At 39.4% G+C, this 19,463-nt stretch overlaps 1 protein-coding gene across 6 annotated transcripts in view; it reads right to left on the bottom strand.

The window, feature by feature from the left end:
• trpm6 (transient receptor potential cation channel, subfamily M, member 6) overlaps positions 1 to 19,463 on the bottom strand; it is a 60,232-nt gene that overhangs the window by 26,849 nt on the left and 13,920 nt on the right. For 3 of the 6 annotated variants that reach the window (XM_036598806.1, XM_036598807.1, XM_036598805.1), the window contains exons 8-20: positions 18,772 to 18,946; positions 18,047 to 18,170; positions 12,554 to 12,626; positions 12,361 to 12,452; positions 10,965 to 11,099; positions 10,722 to 10,775; positions 10,426 to 10,566; positions 7,367 to 7,486; positions 6,510 to 6,775; positions 5,167 to 5,395; positions 4,673 to 4,837; positions 2,443 to 2,574; positions 2,040 to 2,168 (exon numbers count right to left, since the gene is read on the bottom strand). In XM_036598806.1, coding sequence (XP_036454699.1) covers positions 2,040 to 2,168; positions 2,443 to 2,574; positions 4,673 to 4,837; positions 5,167 to 5,395; positions 6,510 to 6,775; positions 7,367 to 7,486; positions 10,426 to 10,566; positions 10,722 to 10,775; positions 10,965 to 11,099; positions 12,361 to 12,452; positions 12,554 to 12,626; positions 18,047 to 18,170; positions 18,772 to 18,946 — 1,835 coding nt within the window. Of the gene's footprint in view, positions 1 to 2,039; positions 2,169 to 2,442; positions 2,575 to 4,672; positions 4,838 to 5,166; positions 5,396 to 6,509; positions 6,776 to 7,366; positions 7,487 to 10,425; positions 10,567 to 10,721; positions 10,776 to 10,964; positions 11,100 to 12,360; positions 12,453 to 12,553; positions 12,627 to 18,046; positions 18,171 to 18,771; positions 18,947 to 19,463 lie in introns of those variants that run through there. The other 3 variants (XM_036598808.1, XR_005008864.1, XR_005008865.1) reach the window with 3 other exon arrangements.

The raw sequence follows: 19,463 nt of genomic DNA, 5'->3' as shown, positions 1-19,463 counted from the left end.
AATTTATTTCATACCTAATGATGTAATCAATTATATTATTATGTAATTACATTTTAACAGTATAGCAAATGGCAACAGTAACTCTAGACTTGCAAGGGTTGACATTCCAGAACAGCCTGTAATACACTCTGTTGCTCAAACAGCTTATGTTCATTTGTCTTACTGGAAGTGTTAAAAGCTATTGCATTCTGTCAATGATTAGCAACGTGCCTGCACAGATGTACTTCAGAGAGAGAATAGGTAAGAGGAAAACAGCAAGATAAACTGTACAAAAGCCCTTTTAAAGTGAGAAGATAACACAGAACTGAAGACCTTTGATTCCAGCAAAACAAAGATAAAGTGAATCTACAAAGAGAGAGTTTATGTTTTAACTGGTGAGGCCAATAAAGGGAGACTCTATATTGTATTAACGCTCTCCCACTCAGCTGTGCAGATGTCTGGGCGTACAGTTGTGTGCACATCGACCAAATTACAGTGAAAAGAAGTAAACACAACCTCTGCAGCAAACAGTTTAAATGGAAATGTTTATGCACAGTTGCTATATTGTAAAAAATTAAACAGTTACTGTGGCAAAAGTACAGCACTGTGATAAAGGGATGTAGCAGAGATTGCAAGCCTGAGAGCCTAGAGATAACCTACACCAGCTAGCCATTTCATTAAAACCACCTTGCTTCTACACTCTGTCCATTTTATCAGCTCCACTTACCCTATAGGAACATTTCTGTAGTTCTACAATTACAGACTGTAGTCGATCCATTTCTCTGCATACTTCGTTAGCCCTCCTTTACCCTGTTATTCAATGGTCAGGACCACAACAGAGCAGGTATTATTTGGGTAAAGGATCATTCTCAGCACTGCAGTGACATTGACGTGGTGGTGGTGCGTTTGTGTGTGTTGTGCTGGTCTGAGTGGATCAGACACAGCAGTGCTGCTGGAGTATATAAACACCTCTGTGCCACTGCTGGACTGAGAACCAAAAATATCCAGCCAACAGCTTCCTGTGGGCAGCGTATTATCTCTGACTTTACATCTACAAGGTAGACCAACAAGGTAGTCTATCTGAGTGGACACAGTGTTTAAAAACTCCAGCAGCACTGCTGCGTCTGATCCACTCATACCAGCGCAACACACACTAACACGCTACCACCACGTCAGTGTCATTAATCCCCTTTCAGTGTTACTAATCCCCCATTAATTCCCTAAAAGGTAACAGGTGAAGTAAGTTATGATGGTACTAGGCTATTTATACTATATTTATACTATATTTGAGGTAAATATGCCAGTGGCTGAGTTAACCCCATAAATGGCCAGGACCCGCATGTGGGTCCAAAGTTTTACTATCGCTTCTATAACCTAAGGATAACTCGGCCAGTTTGCATTGTGGTCCATGTAGTTACTGAATAATAAGCCTTAGTATGTAATAAGTCTGGTGGTGAGTGAAATGGTGAGTGAAATATGCTACTAACTGAGGTAAATATGCCAGTAACTGAGTGAAACATGCCAGTGGCTGAGTGAAATATATCAGTAGGTAAACTGAGTTAAATCTCCTATGTGTGAGTGGAATATCCATTTACATGTAACCTAAAATTTCTAAAGCACTCAAAAGAATAGGTACTGAAGTGACACAACAGCTAGCAAAAAGTCTGAGGATGAAATAGGACAGGATGTTAGCATATACAGATCATTACTCCGCTCTTTATTTGGGAGTTTGCATGGTGTAACACACTGTCAAGAAGTCTAAAGCTATCATTAAATCATTGTTTAGCATGTTAAGATACATCGTTTCTTCTCCGATTCACTTTTAAGCATAACATGCCTCAAAAAATTACAATAAAACAGCATCCTCTTTAAGCCCTCAATTTAAACGGAGAACAAACCCTGTCATTTTGGCTAAACAATCCCATAATGCAGCGAGACATGCTGTTGATTTCTAAGCCCTCTTATAGTAAAGGATATAAGCACTGGCTGATGACTGATAATGTATCCAGCAAGTCTAGTGAAAAAACATAGAGTCCAGATCATAGTGTTTTCAGGCTCACCTCTCGAACTTTCTCTGCAGCTGTAGACGAGATGTATGCAATGATGAACCACTCTGGAAAACTGGGGTACCTCTCCATCCTCACCAAGACTGTGTAGGTGTAGAGCATGAGAAACGGCAGGTAGGTCATCTACGCACACCAGGCAAAACATGCACATGCCATTTCAGAGAGACACAAACATACAAAGATACAAGTACACCGAGACAAAAGCTTTGTTAGGCTCAAAGAAGAGTTTAATAAAATTCCCTGAAAGAGAGAAACTGAATATATTGTTAGAAAGACATAATCCTCCTTAATCTGGCAGATTCTTACAAGAATGACACAGCTTGAGGAAATAACATGCTAATAAAGCTTCTCTGAGCTCAGTTGAGTGGATGACATTATGAGCAGTTAGGAGACTCACAGTGTGGAACCAGAATTTGACAACAGGTGCATTGTAGAAGTCGTAGACCTTCCTGGCCCACGGTAGCCACCGTGCAGTAAGGTTTGACCTGCGGCTTGTGCCAGTCTTCCCTGTCTCTGCATTGCCCTGATCCTTCAGAAAGAAGCAGACTTACTGCATATCATACATTAAATGATTTCTTCTATAAAAACGGAACACCTACACTATGGGCCGAATGTAAACCCCTGTGCAAAAGACAGGTCAAGCCCAAAATACAAATGGTTTTTGCTGATAGTTTTGGCCAGGTCCAGATTTAACCCCTGTGCAGAATATTTGCTCTCACATTAAAGGAGTAATATGTAGGAAGACACAACCTGTCAAATGTCTTACTTCACACTCCAAACAAATAGGTGGCAACATATCACCAGAGAGTTGTGGTGTCCCCTATTGTAAGACACAAGTAAATGCACAGACCCTCCTCTTCCCTGTTCACTCCTCCCCCTCTTCATTAGTCTACAAAATATGCATCAAACTTCATCCCTTTGCTCACCGAGAGCTGTCTCCAGTGGTGGACAGCAACGCCAATGTTTACTCTTGTTTTGCTTCTATTTATGTCACTCCTTTTCTTTGCTGCCAAATGTAGTTTCCTGCTGGGAGTGGGCGGTGGTGGTGACAATGGTCGCTTGCCAAGAGCTTCAGCCATCGTTGCATTTACAGTTCCTTTCATGGGCTACCTATCCTAAAATGTTTTAACCCCAGACAAAAATTTTGTTACCTGTGTTTAAGGTGGTAGTAACTTCAGGCGCCTGCAGATGACGATGCACAAGAAGGATCAGGCTATAAATACCTGTGGGGTGTGCGATGGGATTTATAGATTGAGAAAAGGTGGTAACGTGCAGTGAATATCTTGTTCGATGTGTGGAAAATGGGTCGTAAAGCAGATGTTAATGATTGGCAAAAAGGAGTGATTGCATTTGGGCATGCCAAAGGCCACAGTATGAAGGAAGTAGCTGAATTTGCAGGTGTGTCAAAGCGTACGATCATACGGGTCTACCAGCAGCGGCGGAAATCCCAGCCTACAGGAAATTCTCATCAGAATTGTGGCTGAAAGACAAAACTGACAGACAGGGACCACCAGCGTGTTTCACAGCTTGTGAATAAAAATCGCTTCACTTCCAGGCAAGAATTGCTTCTAGAAGTCAATGCAGGTACAGTTATTCTGTATACTGTTATTCATACTCATGGAGGTATTACACACTATTAGGTATATTTCGGTCACAGGTGACTAATTTTTTGTCCGGTGAGCTAATGCAGGCCAGAATTTGTTGTACAACCAACATAAAACTGAAGAACACAAGCTTTGAGGGAACATCTAAATGGGAGAATCAGGTGGATCTTATTAGAGCTGCAATAAAACTCTGTAGAAGAATCACCAGAAGCTCAACTCTTTAACAATTAGTTTGCAAGATTAAATCACATCTTCAACAGGTGGATATTGTATAAACGACTGTAGCAGTGAAGTGAACCCTAAGAACTTGAGCTGGAGTTCTGCTTTGAGCAAACTGACCGTCCACTTCCTTGACAAACAGTGATAGAACTAAGACATAGGACTCTCAGGAAATGGGTTAGTGGTGGGGCGCGAAATGTCACTGCAGGAAACACAGGGTAGAGACGGAAATTTATAAGAAGTTAGACAAGGCCTTGAAGCTCCATATCCCAGTTCTTTAGTTATTTCATATCTCCATTTGCAACCTCCTGAGCAAAAAATGATTCAAGCCCATATTTCAATGGTCTTAACAACAAATCATTAGTCAGTAAATCAGCAAGAATTAAACAAATAGTTAAAGTAAGTTAGTATGGGAGAGGTTTTCCCTTTGATTTCCTTAAATGTTGAAGTCTTGGGGGTAAACTTGGAGCCTTTTACATTACGATTCTATTTTATTTCACTCAGCATTGATGGCCTCAAACAGCTGAAAAACATTGCCAAGCTGGTTTGTGTTTAATGTGAGGCCAAATATTCTCCATAGAGTTTAAACCTGGACTCTCAGATTTTTTAAAAACTGAGTGCAGCTGTCAACCTTTTAGCCTTCATAGTTTGTGAAAATTCACAACATAATGACACAAAATGACACAAAGGTAATCATGGAAAAGAAGGCTTGTATGAAAAAGTTGTGACTTTCTGAGGTGAACAACAAAGATAGAAAGTTCTGGAAACAGCTGATACTGAACAACCGATGAGAAGTTCTCTTACTGCTTGTGCTGCACTTCCACTTTCTGCAGCCCCTGGGCTCTCCGTGTCCCTCCCGAACTGCAGGGCCTCCTGTGTCTGAGGCACATGGGACATCTCAGCCTGGCTCTTAAACTCCAAAAACTGGATGGTTGCAGGTAGCAGGATGCTCACAATGATCTGAGCAGTCTACGAGAGAAGAACAACAACCGGTTAAAGGTACAACCTTTAATTTTTTTTCATAGGTGCAGTAAATTACACATTAAATTTTTGAAATTACCTTGAACTACAACGAGAAGCAAAAATATTGGACAAGGAGGTATAATTGATCATTTTTACATATATTATTTGTACATTAGCTTCAAAGCTCCAGTGCAGAATTGAAATTGTATTTTTTATCACTTTAGGCATACACATTTAGATCAGGATGTCCTTAAGATCATGAAAAACATATTCAATCAGACTTCTTGACTTCTCGACACAGCATAGGAAACACAACACATGTATGTTCAACATACCTTAAGCCAGGTGTTCTTCCTCATGTTAAGGCGGCCCATCCACAGGTCGCTGAGGAGCATCTGGGTACAGGAATGGGCCAAGAAGGGCCTAAGACCTGAGGCCACTGCCATCTGGAGACACGTGAAGTCACTCCAGTCTGTCATCTCTGAAGTCAGCAGCTTCATGGCCATACGCTCGTTCTCCTTGAAGGCTTTGTCCAGAAGATCCACGGCTAGCTGACCAAACTCTCTTAGAAGAACAAAAAACAGAAGATGTGCAGGTTTAACAAATAAAGAATAGTCAACCCAATCTAGAATCAGTTCTTGACGATTCACAAAACTTCTTAAAACGTAAATGACAAAATTATTATAGGTCTAAATTTGCTAGACAGTGGTTGTGGGGAACCTATGGAAACCTATCTAAGTCAACAAGCAGCAAACTAACAAAAGCAACAGCAAAGTGGAAAGCTCCAGTTTCCCCAGAGAGCCCTCTCTGTAACAAGAATCCACAAGCTCTATGATTAAGAGCGAGAGCAAGAAGCTTCAATCTATATATCAGTGGTCACCAACTCTGGTAATCCGCCTTCTTGCGGAGTCTAGGTCCGACTGTAATCAGAAGCGTACAGCGTACAGCATGTTATATCCAGGTTAAAATTAAACTTTGCAGGAAAGTGGATCTATAGAAGGAGGGTTGGTGATCACTGCTATACATGATATACAGTTATATCATTTAAAATGTGGCAGACAAACATAAGTTTGGACACCTTTTCAGCCCATCCATGAGTGCTAGTTCTTAAGGTTTCATGGTATATTTGACTTTTTAGGTCTTAATCCAAGTCAGGTGTAGACAATTTCCAGATGTTAATATATTATGTGACGCTTCAAAGCTCTCAAGGTTTAGTATATACACTCAACAGCTCATCTAAGTGGCTAACTAAGGATTTGAAACTAAAATTAACTCAATCTTACAAAGCAAGAGAAGCCTATAAAACACTTTCAGCTTACAGTTTTCACTGACTGAAATGGAAGTTACAGAAAATGATGAAGTTAGGACCAGATTTGAATGATCAAGAAAAATCTCCAAATAATAGCCTGTAGGCCGGTCAAGAATGCAAAGCAAAACCCCACTTCACTGCAAAGAGCCTACAGGAAGATTTGGCTGACACAGAATTAATGATGTCCTGGTCCACTGTGCAGTGTTGTGGCACAAACATCAACTTCATGGATGGGTCATCAGAAGCTAATCTTAAGTACGTATACAATCTTTGCGTTTTGTGATAAGATGATCATAAATCACAACCAAAAATGTGTCATTTTTAGAGCTATTTGTAATTTCAGTAGGAAAAAAGGAAAAGCAGACTGACAGTGAATATTTCTTCAGTTCCTCAGCGGTGCTGTCACCCATATCGCTCTCCTTGGCTTCAATGGCCATGGCACGGTAGAGCCTGCAGGCCACTACAGCCCTGGCCATGGCCTGCTCGCCGTGATGCCACAAGAAAAGAGCCATCTGCTGGCGGCGCTTCAGCACCGCCCAGACAAACAAGTCGTTGACGCTGTATATGAACAGAGAGGAATCGCCCAGTTCTGCTGTGGCCTCTAGCTCTGGGTCATGAGGCACAGACGGTCTCTCCTGGATGATAAAGGCAAGAAAAATAAATAAGACAATTCATTAATGCAGCACCTTTAAATTACATACAGGTCACAGGCAAACTGAGTAACTTAGATAATCAACACATCGATACTAAGGAGCTTTTAAAAGCAGTGAAAAATCAAGTTCACACAAATTTCCCAAATGTTGTCAATCAGCCAAGACATGTATGGTGTCTGAAGTTTGTTACTTTAATTTTCTGCTGACAAATTTAGCTAGCAAGCAAGGGAAGCATGTACCTTACCAGTTAACTGTGCAAAATGCATGCCTAAATCATTACATCCATGTTCATAAATAATCTCAAATTTACTTTCTTATGTGGTTTCTGACACTGTATGACATACTGTTGTCTATACAAATTGAAAAACTATATTTTCTATATAGTCAAGCAGCCACCAAACATGAGTGACTGACTATAGATACTGTGTAAATTACCAATGTAACCAAATGTGAGAAAATATGAAATATAAAAAAATAATACAGGTAATTCAACAACACATTTTAGTGTTCAACTTAAATCATAAGACTATGATCAAGACTGAGAGAGAGGAATGGGAAGATGTAAAGAAGGACCTTGCGTCTGTAAGGTTCTGCAGTCCGGAAGAAGTGGGAGCGTGGTAGAGTAGTCTCTGCAGAGTCAATGGCAGTCGTTCTGGACCTGGTCAAGGAGTCTGATCTCTCCGGACGGCCTTCCTAACCAACACCATAAGAGCTTAGTGAAACAGCCCTGTTGTGTTTATCATACGATACAAATTATGTTGTGGACAACATAAAACATCCGTGGATATTTTAGGAAAATTTGATAGATGGAACAGTGAAATAAGCTACATTAGCTAGCTATACATTGTTCCCACTTGAAATGTGTAGTATGCAGTAAACAGCAAATTTATTTACAATATCAATTCCAAACAAGCTGGGACTTGCAATTTGTAAGCAATTTGTAAAACAGCAATTTGTAAGTCTACTTTGACCTGTATTTGAACAAAAACAGTAAAAGATATGTAATGTTTTACCTCATCAACTTCATTGTTTTTGTAAAAATATGTCCATTTTTTTAAAATTGATGTCTGCAAGTTGGGACATGGAGGCAATTTAAGACAATTTAATTGAAAGTTAAAAAAAACAGGTGATGCAATTTTGCTTGGATATAAAGGAAGCATCCAAGGAAGACTTTCTTGTCTTTCATGAGTGTAAATGGGACGAGGCTCGCCACTTCAGGGAATCCGGACAAATCTCTATGCATAAAGGAAAACAAACACTGCTGAATACCTGTCACCTTCAATCCCTCAAACAGTATCGCATTAAAAAGTGGCATGCTTCTGTGATGAGATCACCACATGGGCGTGAGAATACTTTGACAAACTGCTGTTAATGAACAGTGTCCATAGCTGCATCCACAAATGTAAGTTAATACTGTAGTATGCACAGCAGAAGTCGTACATCAAAAATGTCCAGAAACGCTGCCGACTTCTCTGGGCTCAAACTCATCTGAAGTGGATTGATGCATGGTGGAAACGTCTAATGTATTCTCATGAGTTACCTTACAGAATGTTTATGGAAACAATGAACTTCACGTTCACTGGGCCAAAGAAGTCCAGATTGTTACCAGCGTGAAGTTCAAAAGCCAGTTGTCTGTCACTGTATGGGGTCGGTATTAGTGAGTAACTTGCACATCTGTGAAAGCACCATTAACACTGAACACTTATTGGAGCAGCATGTGCTGCCTTTTAGACACTGTTCTTTTGTAGGGATGTTCATGCTTATTTCAGTATGAACATCAAGCCACATTCTGCATGTGTTACAACAGCATGGCAGCATAAACAAAGAATGTGGATGCTAGACTGACATTCCTGCAGCCCAGACCTGCCTCCCATTGAAAACTTATCTTATTAAATACAATACCACAGCCCCTGCATGGTTACAAAGCTGAAGACAGCAAATAATTACACTTTTAAAACTGGATCAGTTTGTCTCTTTGGTCGCCAAACAAGTGCTGTTAAAAGGAAAGATGATGTAGCACAGTGGTAAACATGCTCCCATTCCAACTTTTTTGGAATGTGTTTCAAGTATCATATTTGGAATGAGCATATATTTAAAAAAAACAATGATGTTCATAAGGTAAAACATGAAATACTGTATTTTTGTACCATTTTCTATTTAATACAGGTCAAACAGAAGCACTGCTTTGTGTTTTTATTAGCACTTCACAAACAGTCCCAAATATTTTTTGGACTGGGATTTTTATACAAAGTCATCTGTATAAAGTCAACTCCACCAGCGCCAGGAGTCAGCCCTTATTGTTACAGGATGCTGGTCATTTTTCCTAAGTGAATCAAAGCCACACAGGGCATGATCAAAACATGAGGTAGGAATATAAATATAGATTCATATCCGTTTGGCAAATAGGCCTCCAGTTTCAAGTTAACACACCAGGTTAGGCCATGTCTGACCAAGATATTACCATAACCCATTGCTAAACACATTAAGCATCCATAGTTGAAGAAACTTTCCAACAGTTTTTCCATACTTTTGCTCTATTTGACCATATATATATATATATATATATATACACATACACACACACACACACACACACACACACATATATATATATATATATATATATATATATATATATATATATATATTTTTTTTTTTTTTCTTCAAATTTTAGTTCCTTAAGTAAACCTATTTTTGTGGGTTAACAGTGGCTTATAATTCTGTAATGTTCCATCACATTTGAATAAGAACCACTCTTAACAACTAAAGTGAAACTGAAATATTTTTATTACGCACAATAGTAAAAACAAAAGTGCCTCGCAGACCTGGCAAAAATGGTGCTAAATGTTGTTTTATGTCTGAGTTCAAGGCTGAAGTTGGCTTCTTATTTACCAGCTTTTTGTTACAATTCTCTGTTCCACCTTAAGACTGTAAGACTGCTGAAATTTAGAAAATATTAGACATTCACGCATCAGTACTAGCTGGTCCATGGCTTGTTTAATGCACAAGGCCATGATGACCACAGCCTTGTCTGAGGTAGCTGACCAAGTTAGGTGGCTTCTCAGGCTGCACAAGAAGAAACAGAAATGATCTGGTGTCCATGTTAGGCTAAGGCTAACCCCAAAAGGCCGGCCTTTTCTTTATGTCAGCTGCTCTGAAAACAAAGTGGACTAGAGATGCGACAAACTACAGGGCATGCGGTGATTGAGAGACTGCTGAGTTTCATTTTGATTTGAAACGTGACTGAAACATCCCTGACTCAGTCATTCAGCTAAGCAGGATACCGTTAACATTAAAGTTTGTATGTCATGTTATCTGTGCTTAAATTTATGGCACAATACTGTGTCATGGATACAACCAAACTCATACCTGAGGAAAATTTTCAACCAGTATACCAGATGAACTGGTACACTGCCTACTAAAACAACCCTGAATCTGAACGTAGATGCCCTGTGGAAGCCTATGAAAGCTGTGAGATGGATCTGAATGAGGCTTTCTGCTCACAGGTAAGCAATGAAAACCATGGAAATCAGTCAGATAACACTACATGTAAGTACGCAGTAAATCCTTCCCAAGACTATCTGATTTAAAATCAATCATGGATCAGAGGCTGAAACCCAAGATAGACGGACCTTGAGTGCAGTATTAATTCGGTTGTACACAGTTCTGAAGCTCTTGCGTCTGTACGTGCTTCGATAAGCTCCTCCAATCAAGTGCTCAATCACCATACCAACGTCAATCAGAGAGATTTTATATCCCACAGGAACACGAGACTGGAGACAGACAAAGCCAGAAAGACAAAATTCAGTCTAAAGAAGTTAGACAAATTTTTAGATAAATTAAGCTACTTTATAAGAAGATAATGTGAACATTATATCCAAAATACACTCATTTTAGCTTTAAGTAAGGTTTTATTCTGCTATTATACCTTTTTGGCATCCTCAACGATGTGACGCAAGAAATAATCTGAGGAACCTTGCTGCTGTGGGGGGAAAAAAGGTGATTCATTTTAATCAACAGAACATCTACGATGCAGCAGGGTGAACAAAGTGCCTCACCCATGATGTGCTGATGTTTTGTACAAGTAGTTTTTAGTAAAAATTCTCCATGCAAGATAACAACGTTTAATGGCATGAAACTAAACAGAATTATGGCATTGAATGCATGTTACTGTGTTATAGAGCTCCTCCAGACGCGACACGGTAAGGAAATGTTTCAGGGTCATGCCGTTTTCAATGAGCAGCTTCACAAAGCTGACATGGTCCATCTTCAGGGCATTGAGCATGGCCTGCTCCAGGGCTCCCACCTTCAACACAACACCATGTCACTCCATTAGGCCAATTTGAACCATAAAAATAATCTGTGCTAAAAAGAAATGGTCAGATATTTCATGTATTGTTTTGTCTAAGAAACTACTAAGAAAACTGATCATTAGATCTATGAATATATATGATTATGCAAATAAATCCTTTACCTATAAACTCCTTGCCTACTCATTTACAAACCTCTGCCCATTTCCAAACCACTACCCCATTTTGGTGAATGAGGAATACAGCCCTGGCATGTTTCTCCACACACAAAAAACACAGGTTTACCCGCTTAGATGTAGGTCTTTATTCTCCAAATTTGCATCAGGGGAGCTTCAGTGAGCTGGAACTGCACTGTAGTATGTGAAGCTGTAACACGCTAAGCTACTGCCTGCAACTACAACAACTACAGTTGTATACCATATTTGACAGTTTATTTACAGTTGAGCTTACAGCTTAACAGCTCACTGCACAGTCCAAACGCTTCAAAACAAGTAAGCTAAGTTAGCGCAGACATGTTCATTAGCTCTCGTAAGCAACATTGCAACACCCTTATTAGCATATTTGTGCATGATGCGCAAAACAAAGCTACTAGCGCCACATGAATTGTCTTTTTTTCGGATATACTGAGACAGCCTGTGTTTCCAAAGGAAAGATGTGGATTTTGCACTGTGGAAACATTTCTATATAGTCATAATTAGAGGAATTAAGAATGCACTACTCTGAACAATCTTCAGTATGTATTATATCAAAATAGTTCAGTTTGCATGGACTTTATCACTCTAACAGTGAGTAATTGCAAAAGGAAAAAGTAATTGGACACTGACACCATGGACCGTCCTCCAGCAAACTGCATTTGAAACAAAACAATAACCATGACGGTAAAGTGCTGCATGTTAGCTTTAAATGAAGAATATGTACATGTATTGTAGCAACTATATAGGAATAACAGGCCTTTTTACTGACCGCTCCCTACTTTGGGTGACCAAAGCAGTTGGACGAAAACCTTAGGAATATCACAGTAGATCCTTCCTTGAGTTAAGGCTGCAGTACAGATGCTGTTCTACAGATTTCTAGCATAAACCAACACTATTTCAGAATTGTTTACATACAAAAATTGCAATCAATCTCTCCTTTTTATAGACCTATTTAATAAACTTGTTAAGGCAATTGTTGTCCGTTCACATGTTTCTTAGTTCTGAAGATGGGCTGCTGTAGTGAATGTTCAATCTCTGGTGTAGCATCATGTTCATACTGCACCTTCCAGTGCTGTCCATAGACCAGTATGTGTTGCTGAGCAATGTCAGCCCTGTCCCAGGCCAAGGTTACATTTAATTGCTCTGCCGGTGTGCCTGACAGCAAAGATTTGAGGCAACAAATTCATATGAAATTAGACCAGCTGCAAAAACAATCAAAATACTACTAACTGTACTGTACGCTTACTGTACTATACCTTTTAGTGAAGCTTTCAAAATGGCCACATCTGCTTCCAGATGATCCTCAGATTCAGAGTCAAAAATGGTGATCTGAAATGAAAACCGAGGCAGGTAAATTAAAAATGACTTTCATGCAAATTCCGCAAAAAGGTTGTTCCATAAACCTAAATATTTAGTTATGGTGAAACAAAATCAAAATGTCAGAGACCACCCTTCATTTATTTCACTACTTGGTCCTGGAGATCTACCACCCTAGAGAGATCACATCCAACACACCTGACTCTCATGTTCAGATGCCCCTGAAGACCTTCATTACCTGGATCAGGTGTGCTGGATTTGGGTTGGAGCTCAGCTCTGCAGGGTGGTAGATCTCCAGGACCAGGATTGAGCACCCTTGAGTTTTCAGCGTCAGAAAAGGCAGAGTTCAGTCTTAGAGGTTGGTTGCATTTTTTGCATTTCGCAATTCAACTAATCCCAAACACATTCAATGATGTTGAGTTCCATTGTTCTGAGAACACCAGCAGCTTCTTTGTTTGATCTGCAAGCTTTAAGTGCTGTTTATCTGATAGAGACAGTTTTGCTGGTCTATGATGTCTTGTAGGTGGTTGTTAGGAGCCCCATTTTCTCTATCTTTTAGTCATTTTTTTAACTGCAGTTTCAGAAACTCCTATTTTTTCACATATTTTCCTTTGACTTTCTCCTTCCTTGTGCAAGTAGACTATCTTATACCTAATCTTATCACATAAAAAATGCAAAACTTGTACTTAATTGCTCTTTTTGACTGGAAACTAAATAAATTAAGTCTCTGATGTTTCCACAGTACTGTACATTTACATTTACTTATCATTTAGACCTTAAATGTATACATATTGTCAAGGAAGAATCCTCTGCCTGGTCTGTACATTGGGTGATTACAAGGGTGGAGCGCTGTGTACTATAAACACAGACCTTTTCACCTGCTCACTCATCTATAGGCCAATCTATACGTTGCTTGCAAACATCGGTTTGCAGTTTAGCTGTTTTCTACAGCCAGAGGGTATTTGGCCTGACTCTAATGTAATCAGTGCAGATAAATAGCCCCTTTATATCTTCACTCTTGTAATGTATTTACAGGAAATCAGATATAAAAGCCCTACAGTGTGGCCTCACAGAGCACTGAGCTCACAGCTGACACAGCTCCAAATCAGCCACAACAGCGAAAGCAGCTATTTACCAACAAACAGAGACAGGAAGAAGAGAAAGAGCTAATGGAGAATAAACAGAGGGGCTGAGGAGAAGTGATGAGGTCATGGACGATGTAAAGATAACTAAAGAATGATGTTCGTTGCCCAGGCACTGCACAGTTGAGTGGATGTTTCATCATTTGAATTACATGAAAAGTTATTATTGTGTGTGGTCTTGTTTTGCAGAAACAACAACATCCTTCACGTCACTTATTCCATGTTTTCATCATTTTTGACGTCAAAATACATGGGAGTCACATGAAACTTCCTCTAGACTTCCTCCAGTCATTTATTTAATTTCCAGTCAAAACAGCCATTAAGTTATTCATTTTTCAGTATCAGGAAACAAAAAAAAACAAAAACATCTATTTAGTGTGTATTTAGTGTGTCACTAAATCACTTTCAAACTCACTTAGTTTTTCAAAGAAATGTGCAGGGATATTTTTCCACACCTCCAAAGTTCAGTCTCAGAAGTTGGTTCCATTTTATGCTAGGCACTTGAGGTCTGGGGTGGACAGTGGTGGACTATGTTCTTTTTTGTCTGCTTCCTTTTCTCAGTGAAGGCTTCTTGACAGCTACACATAGTTTCAGATCCATAGCATTGACTTATCTGCTCACAGTGGAAGGAGAGATAGAAACTATGGATTTTTTCAGATCTGAAGCAGCTTGATTTTCTCCTCCCTCTCAGAGATGAAAACTTTAAGCGCTGTTTATCCGATTGGGACAGTTTTGGTGTCTACCAGGTCTTCCAGGTGATTGTTAGGGGTCCCATTTTCTCTGTATCTTTACATTTCTTGAACTCACTCATTACCCCCTTGACTTTCACCTTCCATATGCAAGGCGACTGTCTTATATTCAATCTCCTTAGAAGGAGAACAACTGGAATAATAATTCTGGAATAACTGAATAACTGAGTTTTACACAGTATTGTATACTGTATGTATTCGTGTAAAGAACAGTAAGTTCATGACACCAATCTTGTGAGATTCCTGACACACACACCCCAAACAATTGCTGTTTGTTAGCAAACAGAGAGAGAAATGCAAGGCAAGGAAGAGAGAAAAAAGACAGAAAAGAGAAAAACAAAGTGATAGAAGAGGAGGATGGGGTTGGAGAAAAAGACAGAAAGACAGTAAAACAATGACGACCAAGAGTTTCTTTCTGCTAATGTGAATCAACTCAGCTCAGGGTGGAAGGTGAGGTTTTAACTGTTGTTGTTCTTCATCTTCAAGCCTCAGAGGAACTAACCTGCTATAATAAAGGTCAGAAAAAAAGAATATCTCTAGAGAAACACTTGGCCTCTCCCTCAGCTCCTGATTTCAGCAGATTAGCAGACGTCTTCATTACAAGACGACTCTAATCTGCTCTAATGAACAGCCTCTTATGTGCATCAGTGCAGGAAGTTGGATGTACTGCTCGATTCTCTAATACAATTTCTATTACGCTATTATGGCTATAGGTCTATTATTCTGGAGGAGCAAAGATCATAAGATGCCTTCTCTATTGAATATGAAATTTGGAGCTGCTACTGGAGACAGTGTTTCCAAACATGTTCATAAGCATTTTTAGAGAACGCTGGCCAGGGCAGCTAACAGCACAACGCTAAGATGCAAAGCTCTTCAGTAGAAGGCACTGCAGACAGTCCATTTGAGTCCATTCAAGCCAGCTAGTCCTAGAGGACGTGAGCCTGGACTGTTTTCAGCCTGTGATTTTTATTAAGGACTTTAATTATTGGCAGCTACTACAGTAACCAGAACAAACTGCTATTCCGACTAAATTTGACTTGCTTTTTTTCAATTTGTTTGAACCTATGTCAACTCTAGTGCAACATAGAGCTTTATTCAGGTCTGAAATTTTGGTCCAAAACCCAAATACAGACTGTGAACTTTACATCCAAACCTGACCAACACAGCCCACAGCACCAAGTTTGAGTCCAAATCCAACCCAAGCCCAACAAAATTTAGCCTGCAGTAGGGATGAGTCAGAATATTTGAATATTTAAATAAGTTTTAAAAATTAAATTTTAAATTAGAATGTTTGATTATATGCAAATAGTTTTAACATTAATCATCCTTATACTTAAGTGCTGTGACAAAAAAAAATTTTTGATCAAATAAAAAAAAAGTCAAATCAAGGGTCGTAAAAAAACTGAGACCCATTTTCTATTGCTTGGTTTTGTTATTACATTACTGTAAGGTTGATTTGAACAGGACTACTGTTACCGAGGGAGCTCTGAGTTAGTTCACCAAATTATAGAAGATAATTAACGGCAGAATTATTACTTAGCAGACTTGTATAACCGGCCATGGCAGATTCATACTGGATTATAATCACGGATATCATCTATAACCACTCAAGTCACAGCACCTCCCCAGCTGAAACTAATCCTGCTCCAATAGGGGTTTAGATATCATTCTGTACTGCCGTCTGATTATGCTACACACTGTAGGTAAGAGTGGCCCAAATCCAATCTCTTTCTTGATATGTGACACAGATTTGCTTTTTGTGTGGCAGTGTGAACAGAAAAAACAATTTCCGTCAAGATTTGGGCCTCTTTCATATATGGCAGTAAAATCTGATACATATCCAATTCGTGGCAACTTTATATCAGTACAGCTGAATCCTCATCATAATAAGCTGTAAAAACCTTTTGCTATGGTTACGCTTTGCATCTTTCCTTTTGGATCATGGTGCAAGACAAGCATGCAGGTGTAAACAAAATAAGCATAATGCTGCCTAACTAGAGGAATAAAACTAACAGCTATTCAAAATCATGTTAACTTCAATGATATTTTGGAAAAAAAGAGAAACAAAAAGTCAAGAGGGCTTTAAATCTCTTTTTTCTTTTTTCAGAAAGAAACTGAGCCTGAAAGTCACCATTTGTTTTTACGGCCATTTTCATGTCTACTATACTCCTTGTTTAAAGTAGATGTTCACACAGCTCATTTCGCTGTCATGTTAAAGGAGTCTATTGATTGTAAGGAAGGGGAGAGGACAGCTGTGTTTGTTGGACTGATGTAGGCCACTTTAAAAAGACAGTGGAAATAAACAAACAACAGAATCAGATTTGGGTAGTAAATCAGAACTGGATTTGTGCCACTTTTACCTGCAGTCTGAACAGCGCGACTTAGTGTCTTTGATTTTGGCAATTATAGTATTAGCACAGATTTATTTCCAGTCCTTGCAGGAGTCTCTACAGCCATCAATGCTTAAAGCCTGTCTTTATGGTTTCAAATGTTAAAATTTTTGTTTTAATAGTAAAGAAGTAACAGGGGAAAAATTGTTTACCAGCGTTATATTCAAGAAATAGACATAAATTAATACAATTTAATGGTAGATAAATGCTAAAAAAATTCGCTCTGCTGCTCAGAACTGTGTGGGCAACTCGGCTCCAGTGGCAGAGGTTCAGTCCTACTGATTTGAGCCCCAGTGCATGAAAAAAGACCACCTTTCTCTTCTCGGATGGTTTCTGAATGGTAAGTAAAAAGCGCAAAACGGAGAACAAGCTGTCTAATGGTCAGTTTAGAGATTATGGTTTGCAAACATTGTTCGAAAACTCAGTCTTTCATCTCATGATGGGTAGATCATGGACACGTCGTGTCTGATATTTGAATACGTAGCACTAACATTACATCCATAACCTATAGCAAGCTAGCTAACTGCTGGGCCACGCTTCATGTAAGCTTCGTTTAGCTCCCTTGAGTCAACAGGGTCATATTTGCAGACACAGTGGAGAAATTTTGTGTGCCTCATTGTGTGGCACTGTACAGTTGTGGGGAAATATTGATGTTAGAGGGAGTAGCTAACGTATTAGCTTCTTATTGCCACAGTTAGACCATTAGCTATCCTGCTCTTGTAAATGAAGTTAATCCCTTATACTAAGTTCCTGCAACAAGTGGCTAATGCAAGTAGAAAGCAGCGTCAAGCTACGCTACACACAATAAACCTTCATTAACAAATTAGAAAAGCTTTAATGATCTACTTGCTGGGAGTTTTGGCTGGGATTCAATCTGGGAGCAGGGGGAGATCAGTCACTTTATGTGAGGTAGAGGAACGCAAGTAGCTGACGTGTACGTACTGCTAACTCTGATTGGTACGTTGGCAGATCTGACGTCACCTGAGCCGAATTTAGTCCCACCCAACACAAACTGAACTGAAGAAAAAACCAACAGCATTCTTTCTCTGCCAGTTCGCTGCAAAAACACCACAAAACTGCAGATAATAGAAGAAGATCAAAGCTTTAAGGTTCCTGTTATCATAAAAAGTACTAGAGCTGTCATTACTTACCGCATCCCTGTGCTCCATGCACTCTGTGAGCAGGCTGAAGAGCCGAGAGGCCTCCGACCTCGCCACACTGAATACACCCTGAATGCGTAGCAGGAAATCCTCCTTAATATCCGTGTCCAGCTTCCTATAGGAAATAAATAAACAGAAATGGTAAGCAATTGCGATGTTTTAAATTGGCGGAGCTTAAAGGATATTCTCTATCTGCTGCCCTCTGCTATTAGGCTTTTAAATAATTCCCTTCCTTGTGTTACCTTGCAACTGTATGAAAAACTAATAGTTGTGACCAAACTTTTAACTTGAGTTGCCGGTCTGTTAGGTAGACCTTTGCATTGGTCATTTTATGGCCAAAATTATGTGGAAACCTGACCATCACACCTACATAAGCCTGTTGGACATCCCATTACAAAACCATGGCAGTTGCCCCCCAAATAAGTGGAGCTTAAAAGATGTACAGTGAGTGTAAATACAAGGAGGTGTACTTAATGAAGTCACCAGTTGGTGTATATTCCTTATATAATAAACCTGTTTATACTGTTTTTAAATTTCATGACGAATCTCACCTGTAAAAACAGTCCAAACTGACTTACATGATCCAAAGTTACTTATGCTGAAAGTTAAGAATGTTTATTCCTTCTGTAAAGTTATCATTTCGGAGTTCGGACAGTGACAATGAACTCTTTGAGCTAGAAAAAACACTTAATACTGATGGAGCTGGTAATCCCCACCTGTCCACAGCAGTCTGCTTGTGTATCAGAGCTAGCAGGTCCGCAGCCCGGCCGGTGCCTTCAAACACAATAACGGGTACAGGAGGAGACCTGCTCACATAGTCCAGCACTGTGGAGAGCACAGGAGGACCCCCCTCTACCACTACACAGACCACGGGAACTCTCTGGGCCAGTCCTTTGAAAGACACACACAAACATAAACACTAGGGATGAGCATTTTAACCATTTTTTGCTAGCTGAGTATCATCAGAATGGGCTGCATGTGCCCTTCAGTGTTACATTACAGTGATTTATGTTATTTACAGTGCAGTGCAAAAGTCAGACACCCGCTCTTAATTTATTTAATTTCCAGTATAAAATAGCCATTAAATACAAAGTAATTCTTTTTTTGCATCAGTAAAAATTTATTTAACAGAAAATAACACAGAACAACTAAATATAACATCACTCCTAGAAGTTGGTATCACTTTCACTTTTCACAATCCAAGTAATCCCAAACACATTCAGTGATGTTGAGGTCAGTCCATTGTTCTGAGAACAACAGCAGCTTCTTTGTTTGACAAGAACATCTTGATCTACTCAGCAGTGTGTCTGGGATCATTATCTTGCTGTAGAATTAATTAACCAACAACAAAGTCCAGATGTTGTTATATATATCTAAACTTGCACTGATCCTCCACTATGCTTGATGG

This window comes from Colossoma macropomum, unplaced genomic scaffold (genome assembly GCF_904425465.1).
Source record: "Colossoma macropomum unplaced genomic scaffold, Colossoma_macropomum, whole genome shotgun sequence".
In the NCBI taxonomy this organism is placed as follows: Eukaryota; Metazoa; Chordata; class Actinopteri; order Characiformes; family Serrasalmidae; genus Colossoma; species Colossoma macropomum.
The sequence above is the reverse complement of the archived record's forward strand: the minus strand, read 5'-3'. Positions and strand labels throughout refer to the sequence as shown.